This window comes from Topomyia yanbarensis, chromosome 1, assembly GCF_030247195.1.
Source record: "Topomyia yanbarensis strain Yona2022 chromosome 1, ASM3024719v1, whole genome shotgun sequence".
Taxonomy (NCBI): Eukaryota; Metazoa; Arthropoda; class Insecta; order Diptera; family Culicidae; genus Topomyia; species Topomyia yanbarensis.
In genome coordinates, this window is record NC_080670.1 from 201,645,835 (window position 1) to 201,670,425 (window position 24,591).

General features: G+C 40.1%; 3 protein-coding genes across 12 annotated transcripts in view; all 3 read right to left on the reverse strand.

The window, feature by feature from the left end:
* Positions 1-3,468: 3,468 nt before the first annotated feature.
* On the reverse strand, positions 3,469-4,621 carry LOC131688265 (adenylate kinase isoenzyme 6 homolog). The gene is made up of 2 exons (XM_058972454.1): positions 4,331-4,621; positions 3,469-4,196 (listed from the first exon to the last, which is right to left on the reverse strand). Exons 1-2 carry the CDS (start codon positions 4,356-4,358, stop codon positions 3,700-3,702), a joined length of 525 nt encoding a protein of 174 aa, XP_058828437.1. The 5' UTR covers positions 4,359-4,621; the 3' UTR covers positions 3,469-3,699.
* Positions 4,622-5,102: 481 nt separating this feature from the next.
* LOC131688271 (26S proteasome regulatory subunit 8) lies at positions 5,103-6,686 on the reverse strand. The gene is made up of 3 exons (XM_058972462.1): positions 6,509-6,686; positions 5,740-6,428; positions 5,103-5,680 (listed from the first exon to the last, which is right to left on the reverse strand). Exons 1-3 carry the CDS (start codon positions 6,524-6,526, stop codon positions 5,176-5,178), a joined length of 1,212 nt encoding a protein of 403 aa, XP_058828445.1. The 5' UTR covers positions 6,527-6,686; the 3' UTR covers positions 5,103-5,175.
* Positions 6,687-9,282: 2,596 nt separating this feature from the next.
* The window catches only part of LOC131688278 (progestin and adipoQ receptor family member 4), a 46,137-nt gene continuing 30,828 nt past the window's right edge, over positions 9,283-24,591 (reverse strand). For all 10 annotated transcript variants that reach the window (XM_058972526.1, XM_058972506.1, XM_058972518.1 and 7 more), the window contains exons 4-7: positions 20,545-20,648; positions 20,175-20,312; positions 18,479-18,619; positions 9,283-18,119 (exon numbers count right to left, since the gene is read on the reverse strand). In XM_058972526.1, the coding sequence (XP_058828509.1) occupies positions 18,012-18,119; positions 18,479-18,619; positions 20,175-20,312; positions 20,545-20,648 (491 nt within the window). In that variant the 3' untranslated portion in view covers positions 9,283-18,011. The remainder of the gene's footprint in view (positions 18,120-18,478; positions 18,620-20,174; positions 20,313-20,544; positions 20,649-24,591) is intronic.

The window sequence follows — 24,591 nt, forward strand, 5'->3', positions numbered from 1 at the left end:
TTTTGCACTTTCTAGCAGAAGTGTCAATGGAACATACCCAGTTTTCTGCACTTCTGCTAGAAAGTGCAAAAACGGTGCAGTTTCAGTGCACTCCACTACACCGGTGCCAATCAATCGAAAATCCCAATAGTGTAGATAACATAGCTAAGTGTAAAGGAAGCCAAAGCCGCCATAGAAAATACTGGGAGAACTCGGCCGTTATTGACCTGGCCGGTTGGAAGCTGGAAAACCCATTCTCCTTTCTGCCGCCAGTAGCAGCAAATATGCGACGATTCAACAGCAGCAGTATTGAGAGAATTGTAGGTGAGTATTCGGTAAAACTAAGCTTATTTACTCCTTTTTGTTTGTCGTTTTTTTTTTTCGAAAATCCGAAATTTTTGGTAGATGCTTCTATGCCGTCCTGGCACCGAGAGCCTGTCCTACAGGTAAGATTAGCATCCGAGTAGTGAGGAAAAAACCCTACTTATAAGCATTATCAAACACTGGACTGAGGAAGGCCTTTGGAACGTCGAGCTGCCCGCAGGGAGCCCAGAAGTCGTTAGAATGAAAGGGACGAAAGATTGACTCCAAAATTCGGCGGTCATTAATCGTTGAAACGAGCAGCATTCACTGAACACTCATCACGCAATAGTTGCCACAAACGTCCTTTGCCCGAAGCTTCACGAAAGAGCGTCATAACATCGTTCGAATTCAGTTCACAAAATCTAGTTTGTACACCTCACAAGTTAGTATATATTGAAGACAAAACAACTCCTAGGGCCACTATTTTGGATAAACGGAGTGATAAAATTCTCTCCACTTACAGAATTTATGCAATAAGACGTCTTTGAAATAGACGTCTGGCTCTCTCACAACTAACAATGGCGAAACACTAATTGTTCTCAAGAGCTTCCCTTTCCCTGCGCCGGTTACGGGAGACAAACTTCCGATAGGCCAGTGTCTCTGTCCTAACAGAACTTTTGAGGCATCTCAAGAGCTCGGTTGTCATATTTTCAATACCTCTCTTATTAAATTGGCTATCAATTCCTTCAAACGGATTTCGAACTCAACGTGAATCCTGCGAATTCGGTCATTTTCCACTTTTCAAACAGGAGGAAACTGAAGTTGATTCAGTTCGAACTCTCAGTGTCCTAGACAAAAATCTGGATTGGAAATCGAAAACCGTAACCCAAATCTACTACAGTGGCGACGAGAAGGTAGGGCTTTGTAGTACTTGGTAACCTAGTTGGTAACCAACATGCGACGGGTCATTCGATGAAGTGGCGAGATGAATGACCGTATTTGGAGAATAAAGGGTTAGTTCTTCAACTATAGCTCGATCAAAGCCTACAAACAACAAACCTAATGATGTGAAAGACAACTTCTACGAGCGACCTACGAAGAGTGTCTGTACAAGTCGGAAGGGAAGGATTCTTTTGTCTTTTAAGTGGAAGCTTTCCATTCCAAGAACTATTGGAATGGAGACCTTCTACTCAGTTGCCACCAACTACGGCCTAAGGTTAATCAATCTTGCAGCAGCCCGGCTCTATGTAACACCTATTCTGCATGTAAGAATATTTGCAAGCACCCAAATGGTGAAAAGTGCCCCTCAAATCTACCAAATATAGATAGACGATCATCATTTCTCCGATGTTATTGATGTCAGGACCTTCCAAAGACAAAACTTTGACTCTAACCATTATATGGTGGTGTTTTAGATACGCAGTAATCCAGTATAACCGGTGCCAAGTGTGAGAGAACAATGCGGCTGAGGACGTTACCGAAGAATATGCCCAGCAGCTCGCCGAACGATCGAAAAACGGCCAACCAGGGGTAACCTGAACGGAGCGTGACTGTAGGTACATCAGTCGTTCAGTACCTAGAATAGACATAGAAGCTAGGTGGAAACCAGTGGAATGGTTGGATTGACTATGAGTGCCAAAGAGCGACGAACGAGAAAAACCAGGTACGAATTTCTGCCGCAGCTACACATCAGAACTGGGATCGATATGGTGAGCTTAGGGCGTCGGTCGTGATTAACGAACGGGCGGGACTTTGTTGGCAGATCGTACAGGAGTGGTTGCCAGGTAGAATGAGCACTTTGAGTTGATATTAAACGGATAAACGAGTAGAGAAGGCACAAACAGAATGAGGATTGGGGATGATGAACAAGTTGTGAATCAAACCACGCTAGACGAAGTGCTGAAGGATAGCCAAGAGCTGAAAAATGGTAAGGCCGATGGGAAAGGTAAAACGTCGGCCAAACTTCTGAATGTTGGGAGTAAGCAGCTGTACGGTGCAACCTGCAGCGTGATCAGCCTGATCTGGGTTGATGAAGACATTCCTTCGAATTGGTTGGATGACCTCATGTTGCGCTAGCTTCCAGGGAGAGCACAAACTCGAGCCCTTGGATCTTTAATATAAAGTATTCTTATATTTTCTCTTTAACAGATTGTACCCTTTGGCTAAATCGTTCGTCGGCATGTACTAAAGTTGGTTTTGAGAAGAATGATTCGTATAACGCTGCCGAAGAGACATCTGATTCCAAGATCTGTTGTGCAGAGGAACGAAACCATCATCACTAGAGCTCACATGCTTCTTGGCTCCGCGAACGACATCGACATCATTGGCGTTGATCGCAGAGCAGTGAAAGAGGTATTTCTATATTTTAAACGGGAGATAACGAGACTTGGACTGATAATTTTAGCTGACGGAGAGCGAGGCAGTTCGGGCGGCGTTAGTTCCAAGGAGTAAACCGATATGGTACGGTACGATGCTGTCGACGAATTGATATATCCTGAAACACTTGTAATATATGATAAGGATGTTAGACGGCTTGTTGCGGCTGCGAATGGGACTTCTATTCTTTGCGAAGACAACTGAAATCCCGTAGCCTACAAACGTGCACTAATCACTGACACTCCATGTCGCTCTGTACAACCATTAGTTGAAGAAAATAAACTACCGAACGCTCGGTGTATTTGAGAAAAAATCACTGTCGACTGCAGTGGGCTGGACATGTAGTGTGAATGCCGGAGGAGAGATCCGTTAAAATTATGCTCAGTTCAGAGCCTGGAGGATGTCAACCTAGTTTTCAAATGCTTTCGCACAAGCGACCCTATTCTTACCATCACTTCACCTTACCTTTCTTGAGTCACAGTCTCCTCACTCACGAAAAGGTATTCCGAGTCATTTTAGGTTAGCTGACCTTCCTCACCCAGTTGACTTTTTTGAGTCACTTCACCGAACATGTCAAGTGATTGCTAGAATCATGTCACTTACCTGGATATCCCTAGTGTGCATATAGCAACGGGCGGCTTCCGGTTACCAAAAAAACTGAAAACCATCATTAATATGGGTATCATTTCAAAGGAAGTGGTCAATATATGAAAGGAATTGATTAATTTAACACCATTTTGAATGATGGCTTCCGTACACTACAAATACTGAAAACTATAGTCAATATGAATGACATTTGAATTCAAGGGTTATAATATATTTATTCGTTTAAAAAAATCCGTAAATGTAACAATTTGGAAAGGCCAAAAATCGATTTAATAAATGCTGACTTGATCAAAACAGAAACTCAGGCTGGAAAATATTCTGAACACAGCGGCAAACCTAGCAGCAAGGGATGCGAATAGGTGGGTTCTAAAAAAACCGGAAGCAAATTAAATTTGTTCTCAAGTTTTGTTTCGAAAGCGTTATTCTTCGATCTCTCTACGACTTCTTTTCCTGGGCACTCCGCCAGCTCTCCAACCACTCACACACTTGCTTCAAATTGTCCTCCAGGTCCGAATCTTTATCGCTCTGCAGCTCGTAAATAATTTCCTTCCGGTAGGAATCTTTGGCTTCATCCAGTGGTATCTGGAAAATCTCACATTCCATGTTTGATTTAACCTTCCGTTCGTTGTAGCCCCGCGCCTGTAACCTTTCGTACAGCAGCGATGTGCCACAACGTAAAACGTAGATCACGTCGAACCAGCGCTGCGGGAAAAACTCCGAGCTGTGATATTCAACCACATTGCCACCCTCTTGCATAAGCGGTTCGAGATAATCTAGCAGTCGGTCTTCGTCCAATACCGGACACTCGAATTCCTCATCATACTCCTCGACAAAGCCGTGCTCACTGACGATGTCGGACACCTTTTGCCATTTAAAGCCAAGCTGCTCGGCCAACCGCTTGCACATATACGATTTTCCGACGCCGGGCGTTCCTAAAATTAGACCTTTCTGCATTAGTGTTTAATACCGTGGTACATTACAGCTACAGATGGTACGCATGAAATGCGGAAATGCGAGACGGTTCTACCCCCACGCCCCTTTTCAAACCAAACATCGACAGACGTACCTGTAACCAAAATGTTTGGCTGTTTCATTTCGCACTTTCTCCTTTATTTTGGCTTCGATGGGGTAGATTTTATTTTGCAAAATTTTGCGTTGTTATTCTGATACACTACAAATATGATCACTAAACACTACTCAGTCAAATGTTCTCTTCAGCTAAATATTAACAAAGGGCAACCAATTTTCGGGGGATTTGCACCCTCTTCTGCGTGGTATGACTCCAATCCCGAACGCCTCGTTTCTTGTATTTTATGTGACTGATGTCAGATGCGTGTTTCGGACTTTTGACAGTTGGAGTAGATCTAAGCTTATCATTTCAAAATGACGTAGGTTCTTTTTGTCTCTTGGAAAGTCACATAGTAAATTATTGCAGTGTCGATAAGCTAATATACTTGAAGCACAGGTTCTAGGTTGCCTAATTTAGTATAATTATACTTATTTGCGATACTGCTAGATTATTTTGTTGTTACTTATTATTACAGCAATACATGGTTAATGCATTTTTTTTCATTTAAACGACATGCAACATATTTGAATGTTAGAAATAGAATTGCAACCAACCCTGAACATTGTAAATGTCAATTTAGCTTCTGAAATATTTCAAAGCAGTGCGTGGCAGTCAAAAACTACGACACAGAATCGGACGAACATTCCTTTCGCGATCCACCCTTGCGACACCGGTGTTTGGAAACACCAGAAGTTGTACTATTTTGGTATTATTTCCTTCTATCGACCATTTCCATGTAAGCCACCGATAGTTCAGTGAAACGAATCAATTTATCATAAGCTTTCAGTTTTATTCATAAGATTATATGATCTAAGGATACACACAAAAAACATTTCATCCATTTACTTCCAAAGTTTTTTAATCGACATATTTTTCTCCGAATCCTTCTGCATAACCTTGGCCACCGCCATTTCAAAGTCCTCCTGGGTAACGTGGACTCGGCGCTCTCGCAATGCATACATCCCAGCTTCGGTGCACACACCCTTGACCTCGGCCCCAGACGCACCGGGCATGAGTTCCGCAATTTTGCGCAGATTAATTCCACGCGTTAGATTCATCTTGCGTGAATGGATCTTCAAAATATCCAGCCGAGCCTCCTCGTTTGGTGGAGGGAATTCGATTTTACGATCGATACGACCGGGACGCAGCAGCGCCGGATCCAGGATGTCAATACGGTTGGTTGCCATTATCACCTTGATGTTCTTCGTCGCCTCGAAACCGTCCAACTGATTAAGTAGTTCCAGCATAGTTCGTTGAACTTCAGAATCACCGCCGCTACCGCTTTCAATACGAGACGAACCAATCGAATCAATTTCGTCCATGAAAATGATGGATGGAGCGTGTTCTCTATAAAAAACAATCGAATTGTCATGCACACAATTTACTTGTACAATAGCCACTCTTACCTGGCCATCACGAAAAGTTCCCGCACCATTCGAGAACCCTCCCCGATAAACTTTTGCACCAGCTCCGAACCAGAAACACGAATGAATGTACACTCAGTATGATGAGCGACAGCCCTGGCCAACAGTGTTTTTCCAGTTCCCGGAGGCCCATACAGCAGCACTCCCTTCGGCTGGGCAATGCCAAGCGCATCAAACAGTTCCGGATGCTTCACCGGCAGCTCAATCACCTCCTTGATCTCTTTAATCTGTTTATCCAACCCACCGACCATTTCGTAAGTCGAATCCGGTACCTTTTCGACCATCATAAGAGACACCAGCGGATCAACCTTGTTCGGCAGGATTTTGTGCAGCGTGTAGCTTTCGTTGCGCAGGGCCACTCGGCAGTTCGGGGTAACATCGTTGATGTCAATGTTCTTGTCGATGTCAACCACAAACTTGCCTTCGGGGTGAACTTTTACCAGGACCTTCTTCTTGTCCATCGGCTTCACCACCTCCCCCACGTAACTTCCCTGCTCCTGCAGTAGTTGCAGTTCTTCACGAAGCATCCGAACCTTGGCGTTCAGCTCATTCCGCTGAGCCTGTAAACGGCGCAGATTCTGGTTCTTCTCAGCGACGATCAGTTGAAGTTCTTCGATTTTTTGGATGTAGTAGGACCGGAAGCCTTCCCCTTTAGGAGGATCTACCTCCATCTGAAGACAAAACATAACCGTATAAACAAATAGGTCGAATGTTCTAAAAAAAGCAATATTTGTCTGTGCAATTTACTCACCTTGGAAGATTGAGTCATTTTGGAGAACTCTTGCGTAAATGATTAACAAACGAACGGATTCCTCGTACAATTTTTACAATACAAATTCAACTCCTCAAATTATTGCAAGCTCATCGGGAACTGCACCAGTCGGTTTAGAACGAAACGTCAAAACTTGTATCTTTGGTTTTGTACAGTTGGTACTGCCAATTTTTGGTAGACGAAGAGATGCTAGCAGACTATTTGATATCGAATTGTTTTCAGTGAAACGTTTCAAGGAAATATTTTAATTAATATTCTTATACGGAGAATTTATGGATTTCGTTTGTAGTCGAATACGTATTCTATTACGCAACTGCGCCCCAACTAGCGAATCGTATCCGTTAATTGGGGCAACTGACAGCTGACAAAAATTACCCAAGGGAAACGCTGATTTTTTGTTTTCTTTCATAAAAAACAAACAGAAATATTTTACAATTCACAAAAGTTGGCTGTTTCCTTCCAGTTTAAAGTTGTTTTTTTGTGACAAAGTATGTCATTAGTGTTCTGTTTTGCCATCAATTATTTTTTGATAAATTCCCTTCACATAAAACAGGAAATGGATACACTGTCGGGAAAAAGCCGATAAAGCACAAACATACTACGTTGCCACTAGCTAAAAAAGATTGGATAATGTGATTGAATACATCAGAGATGACCTTCAAAAGTTACTAAACTAACGTCTCTGCGACACAAACTAATTGATGCTGAATGGAAGAAGCGAAATATTTAACACATTTATTTCACTAAAATCATTCCGAAATATGATTTCAAAAAATAAAATTCCATTGAATTTAAAAGTATGATTTTTTCTGGATCGTCACAGAAATCAACCAATGAACCCCTTGAAATCAATGACATTCAAACGTCAATTAGTTTTTGACTTTCAGTTTTGACATAAGAGTGTCTTTTAGTTGGGGCATGCCCCAACTAGCGAACACCCAACTAACGAACAGCCCAACTAGCGAACACCCAACTAACGAATTTGCGCTGTAGTCTGATTGGATTCCGTGGAGCAGTGCTGCCAGTGACAGTTTACATTGACGACGGAAAATGAATTGTTCATATATCTTCGTTATGTTGCAATATTAATGAAAACTGATAAAACTTTTCAGTTTATACTGCCTTTGGCTACGTTTTCCACGCAAGTGGACTACTGTAAATATTTTAGGAGAATTGTATTGACCATTGGAAGATAAAAATTGTGCAGCTTCTAATACTGCGAGGGAAGCTCCTATATTTATGGAAAATGGCTTTTCGTGTTTCTTGACCCCACTGTTTTCAAGGAAAAATAGTTTTCAAATCTTATATGCACAAGAAAAAAGTTGGGCATGAAAGGGTTAAAAATTTACAGTAACAAGACCATAATACAGTCGTGATGCGCTGGTTTGGTCACTTTTTAACTGGACCGCTTTTTAGTTGGACCACCGCTAGTTGGACCATTGTTTAACTAAAAAGCAGCTGAACGTCAAAATCTCGTGTCATGAAACATTCACATTCCCAGCAGAGCGTTTTGTTTTATAATTTCGAACAGTTTTGTTTTAAAATTTGAAACTGTTATAAGACGCCGTTATATTTGTTGCTGATTTTAAAACACGTTTAGAGCTGTGTTTTAAATAAATGCAAAGTTTTCAACATAGACACTTAGACCCGATAGACAGGGGAAAAATAAATTTGAATGCAATAACGCTGAAGGCATGGCGAGATATGAACTTTCAACTGAATAGAACAGCCGCTGAAACTGCTGCTAGGGACAGCAAGTTCTAGTTTTAAAATTTTCAGTTTTATATTATAGAACTGTCAAAATTATGAATCTAGAACTGAAACACTCCTGAACTTGCTCTAAAGTTACAATGCGGCAATAAAGAAATAATAAACGTTTACCTTTCAACAGCAATGCAAAATGAATTCTTACAGTAAAACAGGAAAGTGGTTATATGTAGCTTCGATTCAAATACAGTCCTGATTCGCTGGTTGGGCCACAGCTAGGGGCAGATCACTTGTGATGCATTTTTAAAAATCAGCGAAATTAAATGCATTTATTTCCATCAAAATAGAAATTCATAATGTATTTTGCGTTGCGTGCAATGTTGTTTGCCTTGCGTGTAAGACGTCAAAACCCTACAGAAAAACTAGCCCTACATTTAACAAAACGTCGAACAAAGTGGATCAGCGTAGGACGTTTGTTAAACAAACTTTTCTGCGAGGGAGTGCAAAGCTGATGCAAAAATGGAAATTAAATGCATTTTTTCTAATTTGATGCAAATTTGTTATACATTCTTAGAGTGATCTGCCCCTAGGGCCACAGCCTTGTCCAACTAACGAATTTGATTCGTTAGTTGGACCGACTGACAAATGTCACAAACTCTCCAAAGGAGATGTTGGCAGTGTAAATGCATCTGTTCACATCTCTAAATATTATCAGATTGATTGTCAAAGTAAATTTGACACGAGATTTTGACGTTCAGATGCTTTTTAGTTGGACAATGGTTCAACTAGCGGAGGTCCAACTAAAAAGCGGTCCAGTTAAAAAGTGTCCAACCAGCGAATCACGACTGTACCTAGGGACATTTTTTATCTCGAAGACAGCCGCACTCATACATAGAAAGTACACGTCTTGCATTTAAACTACAGTCGTGATTCGCTGGTTGGGCCAATCTTCTGTCCAACTAACGAATTTGATTAGAGAGTCGGTCTACAAAGTACGTCGCGCTTTAATCCAGCCGACACTGAAAATGAAACACATTCGAACAAGGTTTTCTTGAAAAAGAATTTATTTCTGTATTTGTTTCCTAAGGTGAAGAGATTTTTTCATAGTATTCAACGGAATACTTTCATTCGACTTTGTATCCTGGCAAGATTATAATGTCTACAATGGCCTTTTCTTGGTAATTAGCTAGGAGTTGGAGTAATAAATTTTGAATTTTCTTCAAGCATTTAATTTTTAAATTCAACTTCAGTTAATAATCAACTATCAATAGAAAGATTGCTGCCCGGTTTTTCAAACCTATTTGGAGAAACAGGAATTGTTATACTACACTCGCAATGGCAAACCATCACACACACTATATCACTATTGTTTAGCGAACAGTTTGTAGCACGCTTGCAATTACTTTGTTGTCTTCAAGCAGTAGTTTATTCCTATCAATCAAACTTACAGATATAGTTATAATGATAGGGAGATCCTAGATTCTTAAAACTCCTCAACCATCTATCGGTTGTTTAAATTGAACTTGTCATCAGATGTAAACATATCTTTCATCCAATGTTGCTATATTTTGCAGAATTTTTCCGTTAGAATATTGCGCATTTTACCCTCTAATAGACTCACAGCTAAATAATGTTGTCCAATGAACATATGCTCATGCTGCATGTATCAAAGAATGCAGCCGTAATTCGCTGGTTGGAATTTTTTTAACTGAACCACTTTTAAGAAGGACCTTCTCTGGTTGGACCACTGTCAAACTAAACAAAAAATGAAAGTTATGTCAAATTCCTTTTAGCAATCAAACTGACAACAGTTAGAGATGTGAACATCTGTGAGTCGTTCCAACTATAGCGAATCAACAATCAAGCTTGTTAGTTCGACAAAGGGTCTAACCAGCGAATCACGACTGTAGTAGCAACCCTATTTTGAATATTTGCACGAAAGTCTTTCGACAGATGAAATGCGCAATAACTGTTTCCGAGGGGAAGCCCCTCACATAAGCCCCATATCCAAATATCTGCAAATTTGTCCTGAAATAATGATTATAACCCTAACCTACGTTTAATCAATTTTAACGGAAAGTCTTTTACAACTAATATCATTCCATCGAGTATTCAAATAAGAACATGCGTATTTTTAATGGGAAAGGGCGTTAGGGCAATCTCAAATCTATCGAGCTATTCAATTAGTTCTACAATTATATCACAAAGTTTGTTTTTTTTTGTTGTTGCCCGTAGTTCTCTCTTCGATAGAACAAACCTACAAGTTAGGATATTTTTGTGCATTTTTGAAAATCCTTATAACTCGAATGGCATAATTTGCTATTTTGTTTTACAGAAGTTTTCGGATAAAAGAGATGTTGACTTAATCGTGTTGAGTTGTGGTTTTGTTGGTGATATGTTCATCTTACTGTATGTGGAGATGTGCTGACAAAATGTTTGACAGATGCCAAAACAGTCAAACAAGTCACACGGTTAAGGAAGCTTCTGTGGTTACCGCCCTATGCAGGTTATACAGTCCAATCGATGTTATTGTTTTAATGCTATGCATGAAAACCAGTGATTTTATTGTATTTATTTTGCTCTTTCGGAATCACTACTATAAACTTGGTATTTGGAACATTTTTTAAGAGACTAATGTAACTTGGGGTTACTTTATCACTAGTAATTGGTATGCATAATACTATCGTTTATTGCTTTATTGTTTTTTCTTTACTTGCACAGGCTTACCTAGGGATTATGTTGATGCAGTGTCATGTAAATCATTATTGATATTACTTTTTACTTCCTGCAACAATTTTGGTCGATACTTTTAGCTTTATAGTGATCCATTGAGAATTTTTGCCGACAGAGACAATAATAGTTGCATGTATACTAGCTTTTGTGGTGAATGCAACAGTGGAGCAGAATCAATGGGCTAGTCTTTTTTATCGTTAAAGCTTAATGGAATAGCAAGCTTATTAGGTTATAATATAAGTATACTGTTTGTAAAACTGTACATCATTCAACGAAAACCGAAGGGAAGATTTGTAGATAATAACTAAAAACGGAAACAAAAAAATCAAGTGCTCAATTTAGGTATATCAAGGACGATCTCTTCGTCACGAAAAATTTCAAGTATTCGATAAAATATAAACAGGTTCTTATTTGACATTATTACATTAACTTCTTTATTTGACAATTGTTTTAGCAGCAGTGGTTTGCTTAGCATCTTTGACCCAGCAAAAGTATATGGGTCAAAGCACTGGGATGGAAGGGATTGTCATATCGTCTAACGTTGGAGGTTTTCAAACTAAAGAGTTCACATAAACTGGAAATTTCTATTGAGTTAAGAAGGATTTTTACTCGTTTGAGGCCGAAGTCGCTTGAGTATAATTGGGTCATTAAGCCATATGCTGTTTATGGTTTTTACCGATGCAGCTGAAGTCGAACATTTTTTCGCTTTATTACAGTCGTGATTCGCTGGTTGGACATTTTTTAACTGGACCGTTTTTAGTTGGACCTCCGCTAGTTGGACCATTGTCCAACTAAAAACCATCTGAACGTCAAAATCTCGTGTCAAATTTACTTTGACAATCAATCTGACAATATTTAGACATGTGAACAGATGCATTTACACCGCCAACATCTCCTTTGGAGAGTTTTTAACATTTGTCAGTCGGTCCAACTAGCGAATCAAATTCGTTAGTCGGACAAGGCTGTGGCCCAACCAGCGAATCACGACTGTATTAGCAAAATAACAATAAAAATTATGAATTTGGATTATTACCACCACACCTTCCATTGAACTATCTTAATTCCTATCCTTTAGCTGGGATAACTGTCAGAAATGCCAACCCACGTGGCTAATTTCACTGCCAAGGAAAACCGATAGTGTCAAACGAGGACGTGTTTACATTTTTGTAGAAAATCAATTAACAGTCATTCTGAAGTTTTAATTTCAAATGTGGCCACAGTCCCAACTACAAATATATTTAAAATGACCGTTAAAGCGGGCGAAGCATTGTTTTCGAGTGTTATGTCTGGTAGTCTGTGGTAGGATTATCTCGTTGATTTTTATCCGGATTTTCACGTGCCACAATGGGAATCAAAATTGTCTAATTTATAGTATTTGTGGTGTTGCTGCAGTTCCAAGCAACCAAATGATCCATATTATATTGAAAAATGGTTTGAAATCTGGGATAAGATTATTTGAATGGCTTTTCTTTCGGAACGCTGCATATTTTTGCCACAGCTGATTTACAACCACAAATCAGGGATACCAGGTATATTTTTCGAATGTCAACATTGAATAAAACAAAAAGCCTTCGTTTGTCTTCAACGACCAAGATACGGAATCGGTTGTTAATTTTTAACGAGGAATCAGCCAGATTCCCGAAAAAATACAAAATGTAAACAAAAGTCCTCGACATTACAATTCTGATGATGACAAGCCCCCACTGACAATAATCGACACGATAAAACCATATGCAATTAAACATCACTTTCATGTGCGTTCTCATGTTAAAAAATAAAAGGATTTGAATTTCACATGAAAATCCATTGAAAAACATTTCATTTGGTGTTTCAAATTAAATTCAAACAAATCCCACGCGAATACGACATGTTTATCCATTGAATGTTCATTGTCATGCTATTGAGTGATGACTTTCGCATTAAAAACATGTAGTGCATTTCTACATGTAAAACAATTGATTTCACCGATCCTTCTTCCAATGAAATCTATAAGCAAAACAAAGTGATATTGACGTCTAATTCATTCGGAATTTTAGTCAATGGTATTTCTTATGATGTTGATGTGCTTTTCACACCATGTTCGCCTGAATTTCATTTGAAAACCATATTTCCCATACTCGAATGGATATTCAAGTGGCAACCGTGTGCATTTCATGTGTTTGTGGATTGAAATAATTCAATAGATTTCCACATGATGTTAACGTGTTAAGTTTTTTCAGTGCACGTCTGGCATCGCTATCCGTTTTTGCACTGTAAAAAAATTTAGTTTTCATCGCGAAATAATTCAGCGCCTTTTCTTTTTTAACGGGAATGAAAAAAAACGATGCGCAAGACTCGTGTCCGGTTGAATGTCATTTTGTTTGCGTGAGCCATACACGGTTAAATAAAACAACCTGCAGAAAAGTTCTTTTAACTTACTTTTGAGTTGTGCGTCGCTTTCGCACTTATTAGTGTTGTCAAAAACAAAACGAGAGGTTCGACTCAGTCGATATCTTCCGTGGGGGAAGTTACTTTTGAGTTGTTTGGGGTGAACTCAAAATTAGGTAAATTCAACTTAAATTTGAGTATAAAAAACCTATCAATGAGTTGTAATTTTTGCCGTGGTTAAATGGAAACTACCTTCAACACGGTTTACCTAATTTTAAGTTCCCCCACGATACCACGAGATTGAGTCAAAGGAACTCAATTTTAGGTAGTTTTTTGTTTCCCTGTAGTAGAAAAGCATGAATCAGCATGGTTTTCGAATCTCAAGCTCAGCGGGACAAACTGGACTACGTGCCAATTGCTCGGAGATAGAATATTGCATCCGAAAAAATTGTGGGGCATCGTCAGGAGTGATATACCCGTCGGAGCGGATCGTAAAGCGAATTGGAGCCGATCGAACTACTAAAGTGAAACTAGTGCTGCTGGTCGAAAATTAGCCTTTTTGTTCGAGTTGAAAAAGAAAAGGCGCTGAACTATTTTGTGATGAAAACAAAAATATATTTTGCACTGCAAAAATCGGTTGGGATTAGGTATTTCGTGATGAAAACAAACTCCTTCGATTTGACTTTGCATCTGTGGTGGTAAATTAGCTGTCAGAAATCTTAATGTTTTCGTTGCTGGAAAACCTCCCGTTCAGTGCGCGTTTCGTTATTGAAGAAATTGTTTTCGATAAACCCATCCGAAGCGTGGTAATATGGAGCACCGTTTGCTCGAAATTGATTAGTGTTGTTTGATTGTGACGCTGCCGGAGCGATTCCGATGATGATAGACTTGTGAGGGCTATCGATAGCCGGTCAGGTGATGACATCGATTTAGAAATAGTGAAATCTCAAGTAATGCACAAATGAAAACAGTGTGCGGAATTAATGGTGGCGAGGATCCAATCAGAAGTCACAGTGGTAAAGTGAAATATGTTCCGGAATTTTCAACTAGCTTGCTTTCCATAGTGAAGCTGACGCTGTCTAGGACACCCTTATTGGCTCCCATCGAGCGACTTCTTAAGGAGTATCCTGCTTCCAGGATGAAGGTGAGTGGTTGCAATCTAAACTTTATTTGCGAACGGAAAATATGGAAGAGAAAGCGCTTGCATTAAAAAAGAGATATCTAACGGTAGTTGACCGGAATTTCGGCCACAGCCGCCGAAAAGAAATGTCTCCTTTTTTACCAATTCTTCGGCTTTCGACACGGAATCGTTCGAGTAAATCCTCCGCTTCAGGTTCACCCTCAAAATTTTCAATTGGTCTCAGCTGGGGGTTGGGAGTTCCCGGGAACGACTACGCTCTTCAAACGCTACATCTGCACTAGCTAGAGGTGTGCGCCGCGCCGCCGATTTCAGGTATCGGCGTCACGCCGATGTGCTTACTATTTTTACATGCAATCGTCGGCGCGGGGCGCTCCTCTAGCACTAGCGATCTTCTTTGGGAACTTCACGTGGCCGATGTACTTGTTTTTGTCGCTGCTCACACACTGTGGAGGACGTAAAATAGCCGCGGTCTCCTAGCGGTTTTCTATCAGTCAAACATCAAGTACGTCTCGTCGTCCATCATCCTAACCACATTGGGCTTCGCGGGGAAGCAATTCTTGAGCACCTTCCGCCGCTGCGAAACGCCTGGTCTCGACTTCCGCTTCCTCATCCCACTGTCCATGTTCGCCAAACACTTTTTAACTATCTGGCCGGTCGCGAAAGGATTTTGTTACCTTGCCTTTCGTCTTTCGCTTAAGGCGCTTGCTGCTCCTTCCGATCACGCAAAACCTTCGGACGGTCGGAACCCAGTTAACGGCTCTCACCAGTAGCATCAGGATCTTGTATATGGGTGCTCGGTTGTATCCGGCAAACACAAAGTGTGCCACGATGGCTGACTTCTTTCGCTCGGAGGTGAAGCCAGCAGTAATTACAAACCATTGCACACAGTTGCGTCACTGCTTTCGCCATTGACCTTTCTACTCCCGTTAAAAAAGAAACGGTGCCGAATTATTTCGTGAGGAAAACAAAAAAAAATTGCACTGCAAAAACCGGTTGGCAAACGAACCAAACTCCTTTGGTTTGACTTTGCATATGTGGTTGTAAATGAACTGTCAGAAATCTTAATGGACTTATCCAGCTGCGTTGGTATTGTACCGTTTTGGTGTTTGAGTTGGGAGGAAAACAAATCGTTTGCTCGGCGAATTGGGAGGAAAACAAACCGCTTGTGGGCTGAAGGGGAGGACGGTAGTATAAAAATGCGAGATATCAGTGTGAGTGTTTTAAACGTCAGATATCTCAAAGGCAACCATGAACTGTCATTTTTTCCTGAAGACAGCCTACTTATATTTATTGACGATTTATCGATGGATTCACCATCAGCTGGCTGTAAAATCGCATGAAAAATCGGTAAAATTTGTCTCTTTTAGTGCAAGCGTTATGTTATGCTTCGTATATTCGTACAATAGAGACGTAACCTCTGTTGCTGCTCATTTGTATGGGGGGAGGAGGAAAGAAATTGCGGTCTGCTTGAATGTGGTCTTCGGTTGAATAATGAAATAATAATCGTTTTTCTCACCATAACATTCTGAACGAAATTGGAATTGAGGTTAATTGGAAGATATCTTCAAGAAATACTTCAGAAAACCAGTTTGGCCGCCATTATGGCACGTAATAAGCTGGACAATTTCAACAAAAAATACGCATAAAATCTGATGTCACGTAAATCGCCATCACACGCAAATACTCAAAGGGGTTTTCGATAACCTACCAGCCGATCGCAGCACTGCCTCAAGCGGTCATATTCTGCGCGGCGTGTAACGTGAGATGATTAATCTCTCCTCACTCTACGTGACTTTTCTTACCGGATTGCGAGAGTCGTCTCAGGTGAGGTGAGATTCCACATTTCCGTTTAATAGGTATCTCACGTCACCCGCGGTGACTTTTCAGAATCGGGCTAGAAATGTCATAGGAGAGTGAGGTGATATTAGTCGACCCAAGTCACATATCGCGCAGAATCACGTTCAAAATGTATGTCTTTCTTTAGATGTACTATGGAATATGATTCTACGTTTTCAGTATTGTACACTAAATGATGAAGTGTAATCAATGTACTGTAAACAAAACACAGCTGCATTAGGCAAACTCAGTGTTACGTAGTTTTTATGTACTTGATGCTGATTTGAGTCAGTTTCGAACCCTAACGGTTGTTAGGCTACAAAACTGATTCCTTTACAGATTACAATCGATGTTAACCTGGTCAACTCATCAGAAATTCTGTACCTTTTCTTGACTGCATTCCAGGTCAAATATAGTCGGAACCGATTGTTGCATTTAAGCTGGAATTCCTAATCAAGCTCCGGATAATTTAACCGAGAGAGAACTGCTTTAACGCCAATTTGGATCCAAAGAGACTGTCAAAATCGGATTCAATCGAACACGATACCTAACCTAGCTAATATGTAACATTGAACGTGTTGCCATAAAGTACCGGAGTGTACGTTGCTAGTCTTGTCCACTGTCAATCTTCTAGCTTTTTTCCTCTTATGAACGTTTCATGATTGGATCAGCAGCGGTAATATATTCATCTTTTAAAATAATGTCTGAATTAAAAATAAACAGCCTTTTTGATTTCGACAGTCAACTTCTAGCAGTTAACGGATAGCCTGTTGATCTATACACATGCCTATAGAAGTTTGACAGATTGCTAAATGGGCACTTTGCACTTTCTACAATTGGTCTAACTAGCGTAACTAAATATAAATAGGAATCAACATATACATATTAAAAGCTAATTTTTTGTTTGCTTAATATCTCGTTTTGCATAATTTGTTCCTTTTTCGTTTGCTGAGGATAGAAACGTGACTAGTAACAACATGCATAGATAAGGATAATTTGGAACGGTCCGAACCACAAGTCGAAAGTTTATAACAGGTTACAGCCAACAGATTTGTGAATCTAGGTTATGATGATCTCGGTTGTAGCATTATTCTAACCCTGACTGAAGCACTATCAACAATATCGTCAAGCCTGGTAGAAACAGAATCTTGTACCGAGCAGTAAGTTAAAACAGTCGCTGGATTTATTCGGTATGCTTCTGGCAATCTATTGGTCATTGTAAGAACTGTAACAATTCTAATCTTACTAGTTCACCCGAAATATGGTTTGATTTTTCCCCTTTATCTTTTAATTTTAGATCCAGCGAACATAGTAGTACAGTTGTTGATTTCATCTCCAATAAGCGTAGCCACTGAGAAATGTATTTGAAACTGGTCTGGCTTGAACAAAAAATTGAGATCGTAAACACAGACAAGGTAAGTCAAGTACGAATTTCTAAATTTGATCCGAACAAAAGCATCAACCGTCACGTCGTACTGCTCCACTCGTAAGGGCTGATTTTTATCAAAAGATCCTTGACCGAAAGAGATCAGCTGTCAATGTGAACGTTTTCATCTAGCGGACACCGTGTCTCAATGACAACCCAGTCGGACACACTGGGGAGGAAAACTCCAGCAGCAACTGCTGGATGGCTGAATGGAACCGGCAGCCGAAACCTTTCTGATAGTCTCCCGGCGTACTGAAGAAACCAAGAAGTTGTCATAGCTCCAGATGGGTTCCGTTGATTGGGTCTATGGTCATCGATGGCGTTCGGTTGGAACCGGTACACTCGGCCTGCCGCATCCACTCAATGTCCTGGATTGTTGCCTGCAATTGAAAGGTAGGTTTGATTGACTGTTGCTAAACATCTCACGAGGTGAGGAACATTTATAATAATAACAATCGTTGCTCTTGCAGAAAGTTCAGCCGGAAAATGAGTCGGAATTCTGGCAGGCTCTAGTTAGTATTCCGACTACAGTGACACAATCTATTCTAGATGGAATCAGTTGTGTCATTGGAGTCGGATACTTAACTAGATCCTGCTAGATTTACGGGGTAGTTTCGAAACTTTTCGAGTAAGATACGATCCAATACTGTATCCGGGAAGCGATTTTCCGATCGCGAAATATATGCTGCAAAGAAAAAAAAACCCGCCTACTTCAATGCCTATAACTTTAACCACTCACCTGATGCATCGAATAGACTGCCATGACGACGAGTACGTGCATGATATTGTGCGAGTTGAGATAGATATCCACGCTGCCAGGAAACCATTTCTCCGGTATGTGCATTGCCCCGATGACGCCGCCAGCAGCCGATACTGCGTCCTGTAAGAAGGCGGAAACACAAGAACAAAAACTTTTCAAACTATATAGATATATACACGCTTACTAATTAGTTTATGCCGTAAACGACCACAGTGGGTATGGCGCACGATTGTATAACTGCAGGGAATATATTGTGGAACACGTGGCATTTGGAAGGGCATTCGCTGTATGTTCAAGGACTTGCTATATGAACTTGAGTGACAGCGCGTCAAAGTTATTCGCTGGCAATTTCTGTCGCTGCTGCTGTTGTGGTCAATCCTATACTGCTTGGGTGGGTGTTCGTTAAGCCTTTCTAAGGTCAGAACGTGAACTTGCCTGGAACAAAGTTGTTTATGTAAACAGGCGCAGCGTAAATGAAGGGTAATACGTTGCACTTTAGGTTAGTACTGTCTATAACCAGTTGAGGCCATTTGATACCTGAGCTTTGATTGATTCTCGTAAATAAAACACAATTTTGCTGTCGGAAGCAGACTGGAAAATTGCACCGTGAAATATTGAAGAAGGTTAGTTGGGTTGATATTGATCATAATTCACAGAACAACCATCACCATGAACTAATGATATGTGTTTAGCTATCTTCCTTCACTACGGGAATATTTTATGCCAAACTTCGTTGACAGATGGACGAATATGGCAACTTTAGGACTCTATCACTGAAGTACTTTTTTAAATTTGGAAAGAAATTTAACGTTGTTCATCCAACATTTTTGGAGCACACTTCGTTTAACTCTAAAACTACATAGTGTGCTATATGTACACTGGCCGTAGCCAAGTGTGCCATGCGTAACTGCGGTACTGTTCAGAGCTGACAGTTCTTGCCAACATGTGAATCTCACATTCGGTAATTGTATTACCATCAGTAGTGCTACTTGACTGTTTGAAAAACGTTCGTACATGTCTGTATATGTCCTTTACGAACAGAATGACATAAGCAAAAGCATGACACAATACATGTGAGTTACGACAAGGTATAATATAACGAATTTGTATCTAAATAAGCATGCTCTCTTTTGACACCATTTGACGATATCTTTTCTGCGAATCGAAATGTGCCATCTTGACAGTCTCGCCCCGTTCCAACTCTAGGTACTATGTTCGAACATCTTGGTGACAGTAGACAAAATTCTCCATCTTCATGTGAAGGACTATCGGAAAAAACGGCACCACCCAAGCAGGCCATTGTACCCGTTACGTAAATCCCAAATAATACATGGATACGTCAACACCAATCAAGTATCCATTCCGTCATTGCAACGGCACACAAATCCAGTCGGTGGTGGATCAACATCATGATAAATTCATATTGCCTTTTCCACTCGATGTATTATTTATTCTAGCGCTGATAATCAGTTCCAGCAGAAAACAGTACACCAGCACCGTACGAATGTAGCAACTACAACTATAGAAAGGAAGAAAAAACAACGCCGGACAGAAGCTCGACATAGATATGCATATAAATTATGGGCATTTCGTTTTGATTGCCACTCACGCGCCACCCCCCGGGCGCAAGCAATATTTATAAATGTAACAACTTCCGGTACCTGATGGTACTTACCTGCAGAAAAACGTGTGTCAGCGAGGTGGGACTGCCGCCGCCCAGATTGGATATCCGCAGAAGGGTAAGTAGAATCCGCATGGCAAAGGGTCGCAGGAAGCAGAGTCTGCGTTGCCACGGTGAAGAGGCCGTCAGTGCCTGGTGGGAAGTGCAAGTAAAACACGAAAAAAAAGAAACATACGAGAAATAACGGCTGATAGGTCAAGAGGCCTGCTGTGAATCACGTTTGGAATAGATATTAGGTAATAAAAGTGAAACTTTTTGAAGGTGGCTTGGGAGCCCTCACCTGTGGGAGATGGGACAAAGGCATGTAGAGGGGAAGACTTACATGATACTAGTTTGATAGCAGCAATCTTACGCTACCACCTACCTTGTACAAACCCCAGATGCACAGCATCGAGTACGCTAGGATGATGAACCATTTGAGAGGCCACCTTAGGCAGTACACCGTAGCCGTCACCATTGGAAGGGCACCTATATAGAGATGGAAAGGGAAGAAAAGAACACGGATACAGATTGGTGAAGTGCTGGGAATTTGTGTTAAATTACAGCTAGAATGTGGCACTTCATGACTCGCTTCCACATTTTCTATAAAGAAGACGGACGTGTTTTTCAGCAGATGTTTCTGTTGTTTGGGGGTATTCTATTCAATTAAAATTGAACGAGTTTGAGGAAAAAATATGATCCTACACAAAAGGAGCTTACTGTCACGATATCACTAATGAAAAGGACTTCACCATGACAATTTTTTGTAGGTAGTCCTACCCTGTTAGACATTTTTTTATATTTAGTTTTTTCATGTATTTTATAGGTCAAGAATTTAAAAAATCGCTTACTAGTTAGTCTAATACATTATAAATTTATGATAAATGATTTTTTCAGTACCTATCTCTAAATCTTCCACCTATCTTATGATTGCTGCAAAAAATCTCATGCGCATCTTCTCTCCCCTGATGTTTAGCCGGAAATAAAGGCAAACATGCAACCGTGCGCTTGCAACTGAATCGAGCGAGGTTGGAGCAAGGATTTCGCAGAGGAATTCGCTAGGATAATCGACCTCCTGCTCTATATTCATATCCTTTCTGGTGGAAGATAAATTCTTTGTCACATTTTTTCTTCTCACTTTCTTTAGTTCCAACTTTTGTTGTCGCAATAACTGGCATTTCTTATCAGTAATATTAAAATGCTTCGAACATGCTGTGCCAGTTTATGTAAATCATGCGTAAATTTGATTCCCTGGCTCGCGATAAGAATAGTCGAATGTGGTGATGTCTGGCCTAGAAGGTTATACTATGTTAGGTCGTATAGACAGTAGCTTGTTTACATATGTTACAGAACAAATATAAAATGCTGTTAGTGCATGGTAATGCAGCATCCGTAAATGCCTTACTCATGTATCACATCGATATCCCTGAAGCCAACGCCAAAGGATGTTAAAGAGCTTTGAATCAAGCTATCTGTTATAGTTCAACATATCTGGGCAACATTGTGTTTTCATGACAGCCTCAGCAGTTAGTTCAGTTGTACATTCACAAAAATTATCCATCCAATTTTCTGGAACTTTTATAAGCCCACTTTTGTATAATAGATATTTTGATATATTGAGATCTATAAACTTCAAAATGATGTGGTCGACAGAAAAATCCCAATTATTTCCAATAATTTTAAATTTTGTCCTGAAATCTACGGTACTACCATGCACAGAAACCACCAAGAAAGATTGAAACGATTGACGGTGGAGACAAAAATGACGCCGCTGTAGAAGCTGAGCATTAGTTTTCTTTTCTATATTATGCGTATATACCTTTTTACCGCTACTTTATATAATCTATTCTCTATACAACCTCGTACCAAAATGGCCGATAATGAGAACAATTTGAATCTAATCGCTAGTCGCCCTGATACTCCAATGGATATAATTGATGCTCCCAAAATTACTTCCTCCCCCGATTCTTACAACACTCATCGCATAAAAAAATATCTAGACAGTTCCAATGGACTTTCGGCCCAACTGGAAATCGCTGAATATTTTAGAAATGTTTAGAGTGTTTGCGATTTACCAAGCAATTTGGAGTATGTTTACCTGCTATGGCAGTGGAGATCGACGGGGTCGTCGCCGAATCGGGTCTGAAGCAGAGTTAAAAATATTCAAATTCATTGAATGAAAATTGACCATATTCAGCCGCATTCAAACGAACAAACTGCTCATTCATCCATGCAGATTTTCATTCGTCTCCGATTATTACACGAAGCAACCGTGCAGCAACCAATCAAACGCATCAAAGAAGGCCCTGGCACAATGTAAGCGATGATGATTGTTGTTTCATATGCTTTACCGGTATTTGAAAACATTTTCCTAGATAATTATTGAAATGAATATATTGTACGATATTCAACTTAATGAATAACATAATTTGAATGAATATTTTTTCCATTCACCGCGAGTCGCATCAGGTTCATTTTCAGTCGTCAAAAGAGAGCTTTGATTATTTTTAACTCTGGTCTGAAGGGCGAAGATCTGTTGAAGTTTGTTACTTTATGGACAAGATTTTGGAATGCAAGCAATTATATTCTGCAAAAACTGCGGATAATAGGACAACTTATACTCTGTCAGACTCGCTTCGGGTGCCTTTCTCCGGGTCTTCTCTTCCTCACTATGTCCTTTGGGAAATCTGTTTGTACCGCAGGTAATGAACTGCGGCAATTGCAAGAAATTGGGCCTCATTCTTTAGTAGCAATTGAGCCAATATAGTAGTTTTGTGGCGGTGGTCAGCTATTTTCGTCCGCGTCCCTCATCATCTATTTTATAATGTGATTCATCAACAGTGCTATCTTTGAAAATTAACCACCTTGTTTATGCAACTAATTTTTCCGATCTTATTTTATTGCAAATAATTAATTAGTCTTCATTTTATTATATTCAGAATTGCACATATTATGTCGTATGTAATTTTAAATGTTCTTTGATTTAATGGCATTGTAAGAGAACACGTATCCGCACGTTGATGCCAATCGAGCTGACATTTCTTTGGACTGATCAAACTAATTTATTTGTTTGTTCAGTGTTTATTTGACCAACCAGGAAACTAATCCACTGGGTATTGTGCATGAGGAATACGCATGATCTTGCCTGAGTGAAATGATGACTGTTGAATCATATATGAGGGTTGAGAATTAACAGTTTGCGAGAAGAATCAGAAGCCAGTTACCAATTTGCAGCAGTCATATCAGCACGAAGAACATATGTTTAATTGTCATATTCATTGACTTACTTTTAGTCTAATAAATCTATTAAATCAAATCAAATTAATTGTTCTCATTATATTGAATACTTTCATTTGCTTTGAAGTAGTGCATGCACTATACTGTCGGCAGTCCGGAATTTAAGTTGCTTTTTTGCAAACTGGGCGTTTCCAAATTAATTCAACAAACGATAACTATCAAATTCTCGGCAGCTGGCTGCCCAGCGCAATAAACACATGGTAACACTTCTCAAAGTTGCATAGCTTGTATCACTTATCAAGGTGAATCCAGGTTTGTGCATCTCTTTACCCCATCCGTCTAACTAAAACTCCTTCCCGTGGCGAACGTGGAGATGCGGAGGTATATACGGTCTCCATAACAACGATTGGTACACTAACATTCCTTTCCTTCCCCGATGAATGTAAGGACGTGGCCGGCGCCTTTATTGACATTTGAACGTATAGAACTCTCGAAACGTGCACATTTTGGATGGATAGCTACTCTCAGGCCCCATTCGTTGATTCTCTGTGCAATTTCGCTTGTTTGGTCAATCACGGAGTAGCAACTACGAATTTTACGGTCATCGTGCTCATGTTCAATTGAGCCAATATAGTAATTTTATAACCTCTCATAAAGCGTAGATTTCATTTGTAGCCTGCAATAAAACTTCTATTGTTACTTGGGCAGCCACCTATTGTGGCAATAGAAATGGTGTGGCAAATGTGAAGAATAACTTGAGTTATCTTGTGGCAGAGAGACTGAAATGTATATTTATCCAGTATTCGCCAATGTGGTGGAGATATTACGGAGCACGGAAAGGCCCTAATGTGTTTGCTTAGATGGCATGGGAAGGCTAATGCAAGTCAAGTAAATAGAAAGATGGGCCCATAATACGTGAGTAGTAGTAGTAGTAGTACCTAAGAAGTAAAAGATTAATGGTTAAGCAGGAGTGTGTTGAGGATTAGTGAATAAATGTGGTAAATGCTGATTTGAGTTCATGTTTTGTTGATTGCGTTCATGAGTTACGGCCTGCAGACCGGGCACCCGAGGCATCCCAGCTTAGGGTAGGTAAACTGAACAAAGGATTTACTCGAATTCAGCTTGGTTCGTCTGCTAGAGACCATCAAACTACCATTAATTTTCATTTTTTGCTGTGAGGAATGTTTCGCCTTCT

Excerpts from the sequence above, each read along its gene's own strand:
- LOC131688265 (XM_058972454.1), bottom strand. The coding sequence starts at position 4,358 with ATGAAACAGCCAAACATTTTGGTTACAG. Across the intron at positions 4,197-4,330 it reads GCCAAACATTTTGGTTACAG|GAACGCCCGGCGTCGGAAAA; the intron begins GTACGTCTGTCG and ends GTCTAATTTTAG.
- LOC131688271 (XM_058972462.1), bottom strand. Across the intron at positions 5,681-5,739 it reads GAACTTTTCGTGATGGCCAG|AGAACACGCTCCATCCATCA; the intron begins GTAAGAGTGGCT and ends TGTTTTTTATAG.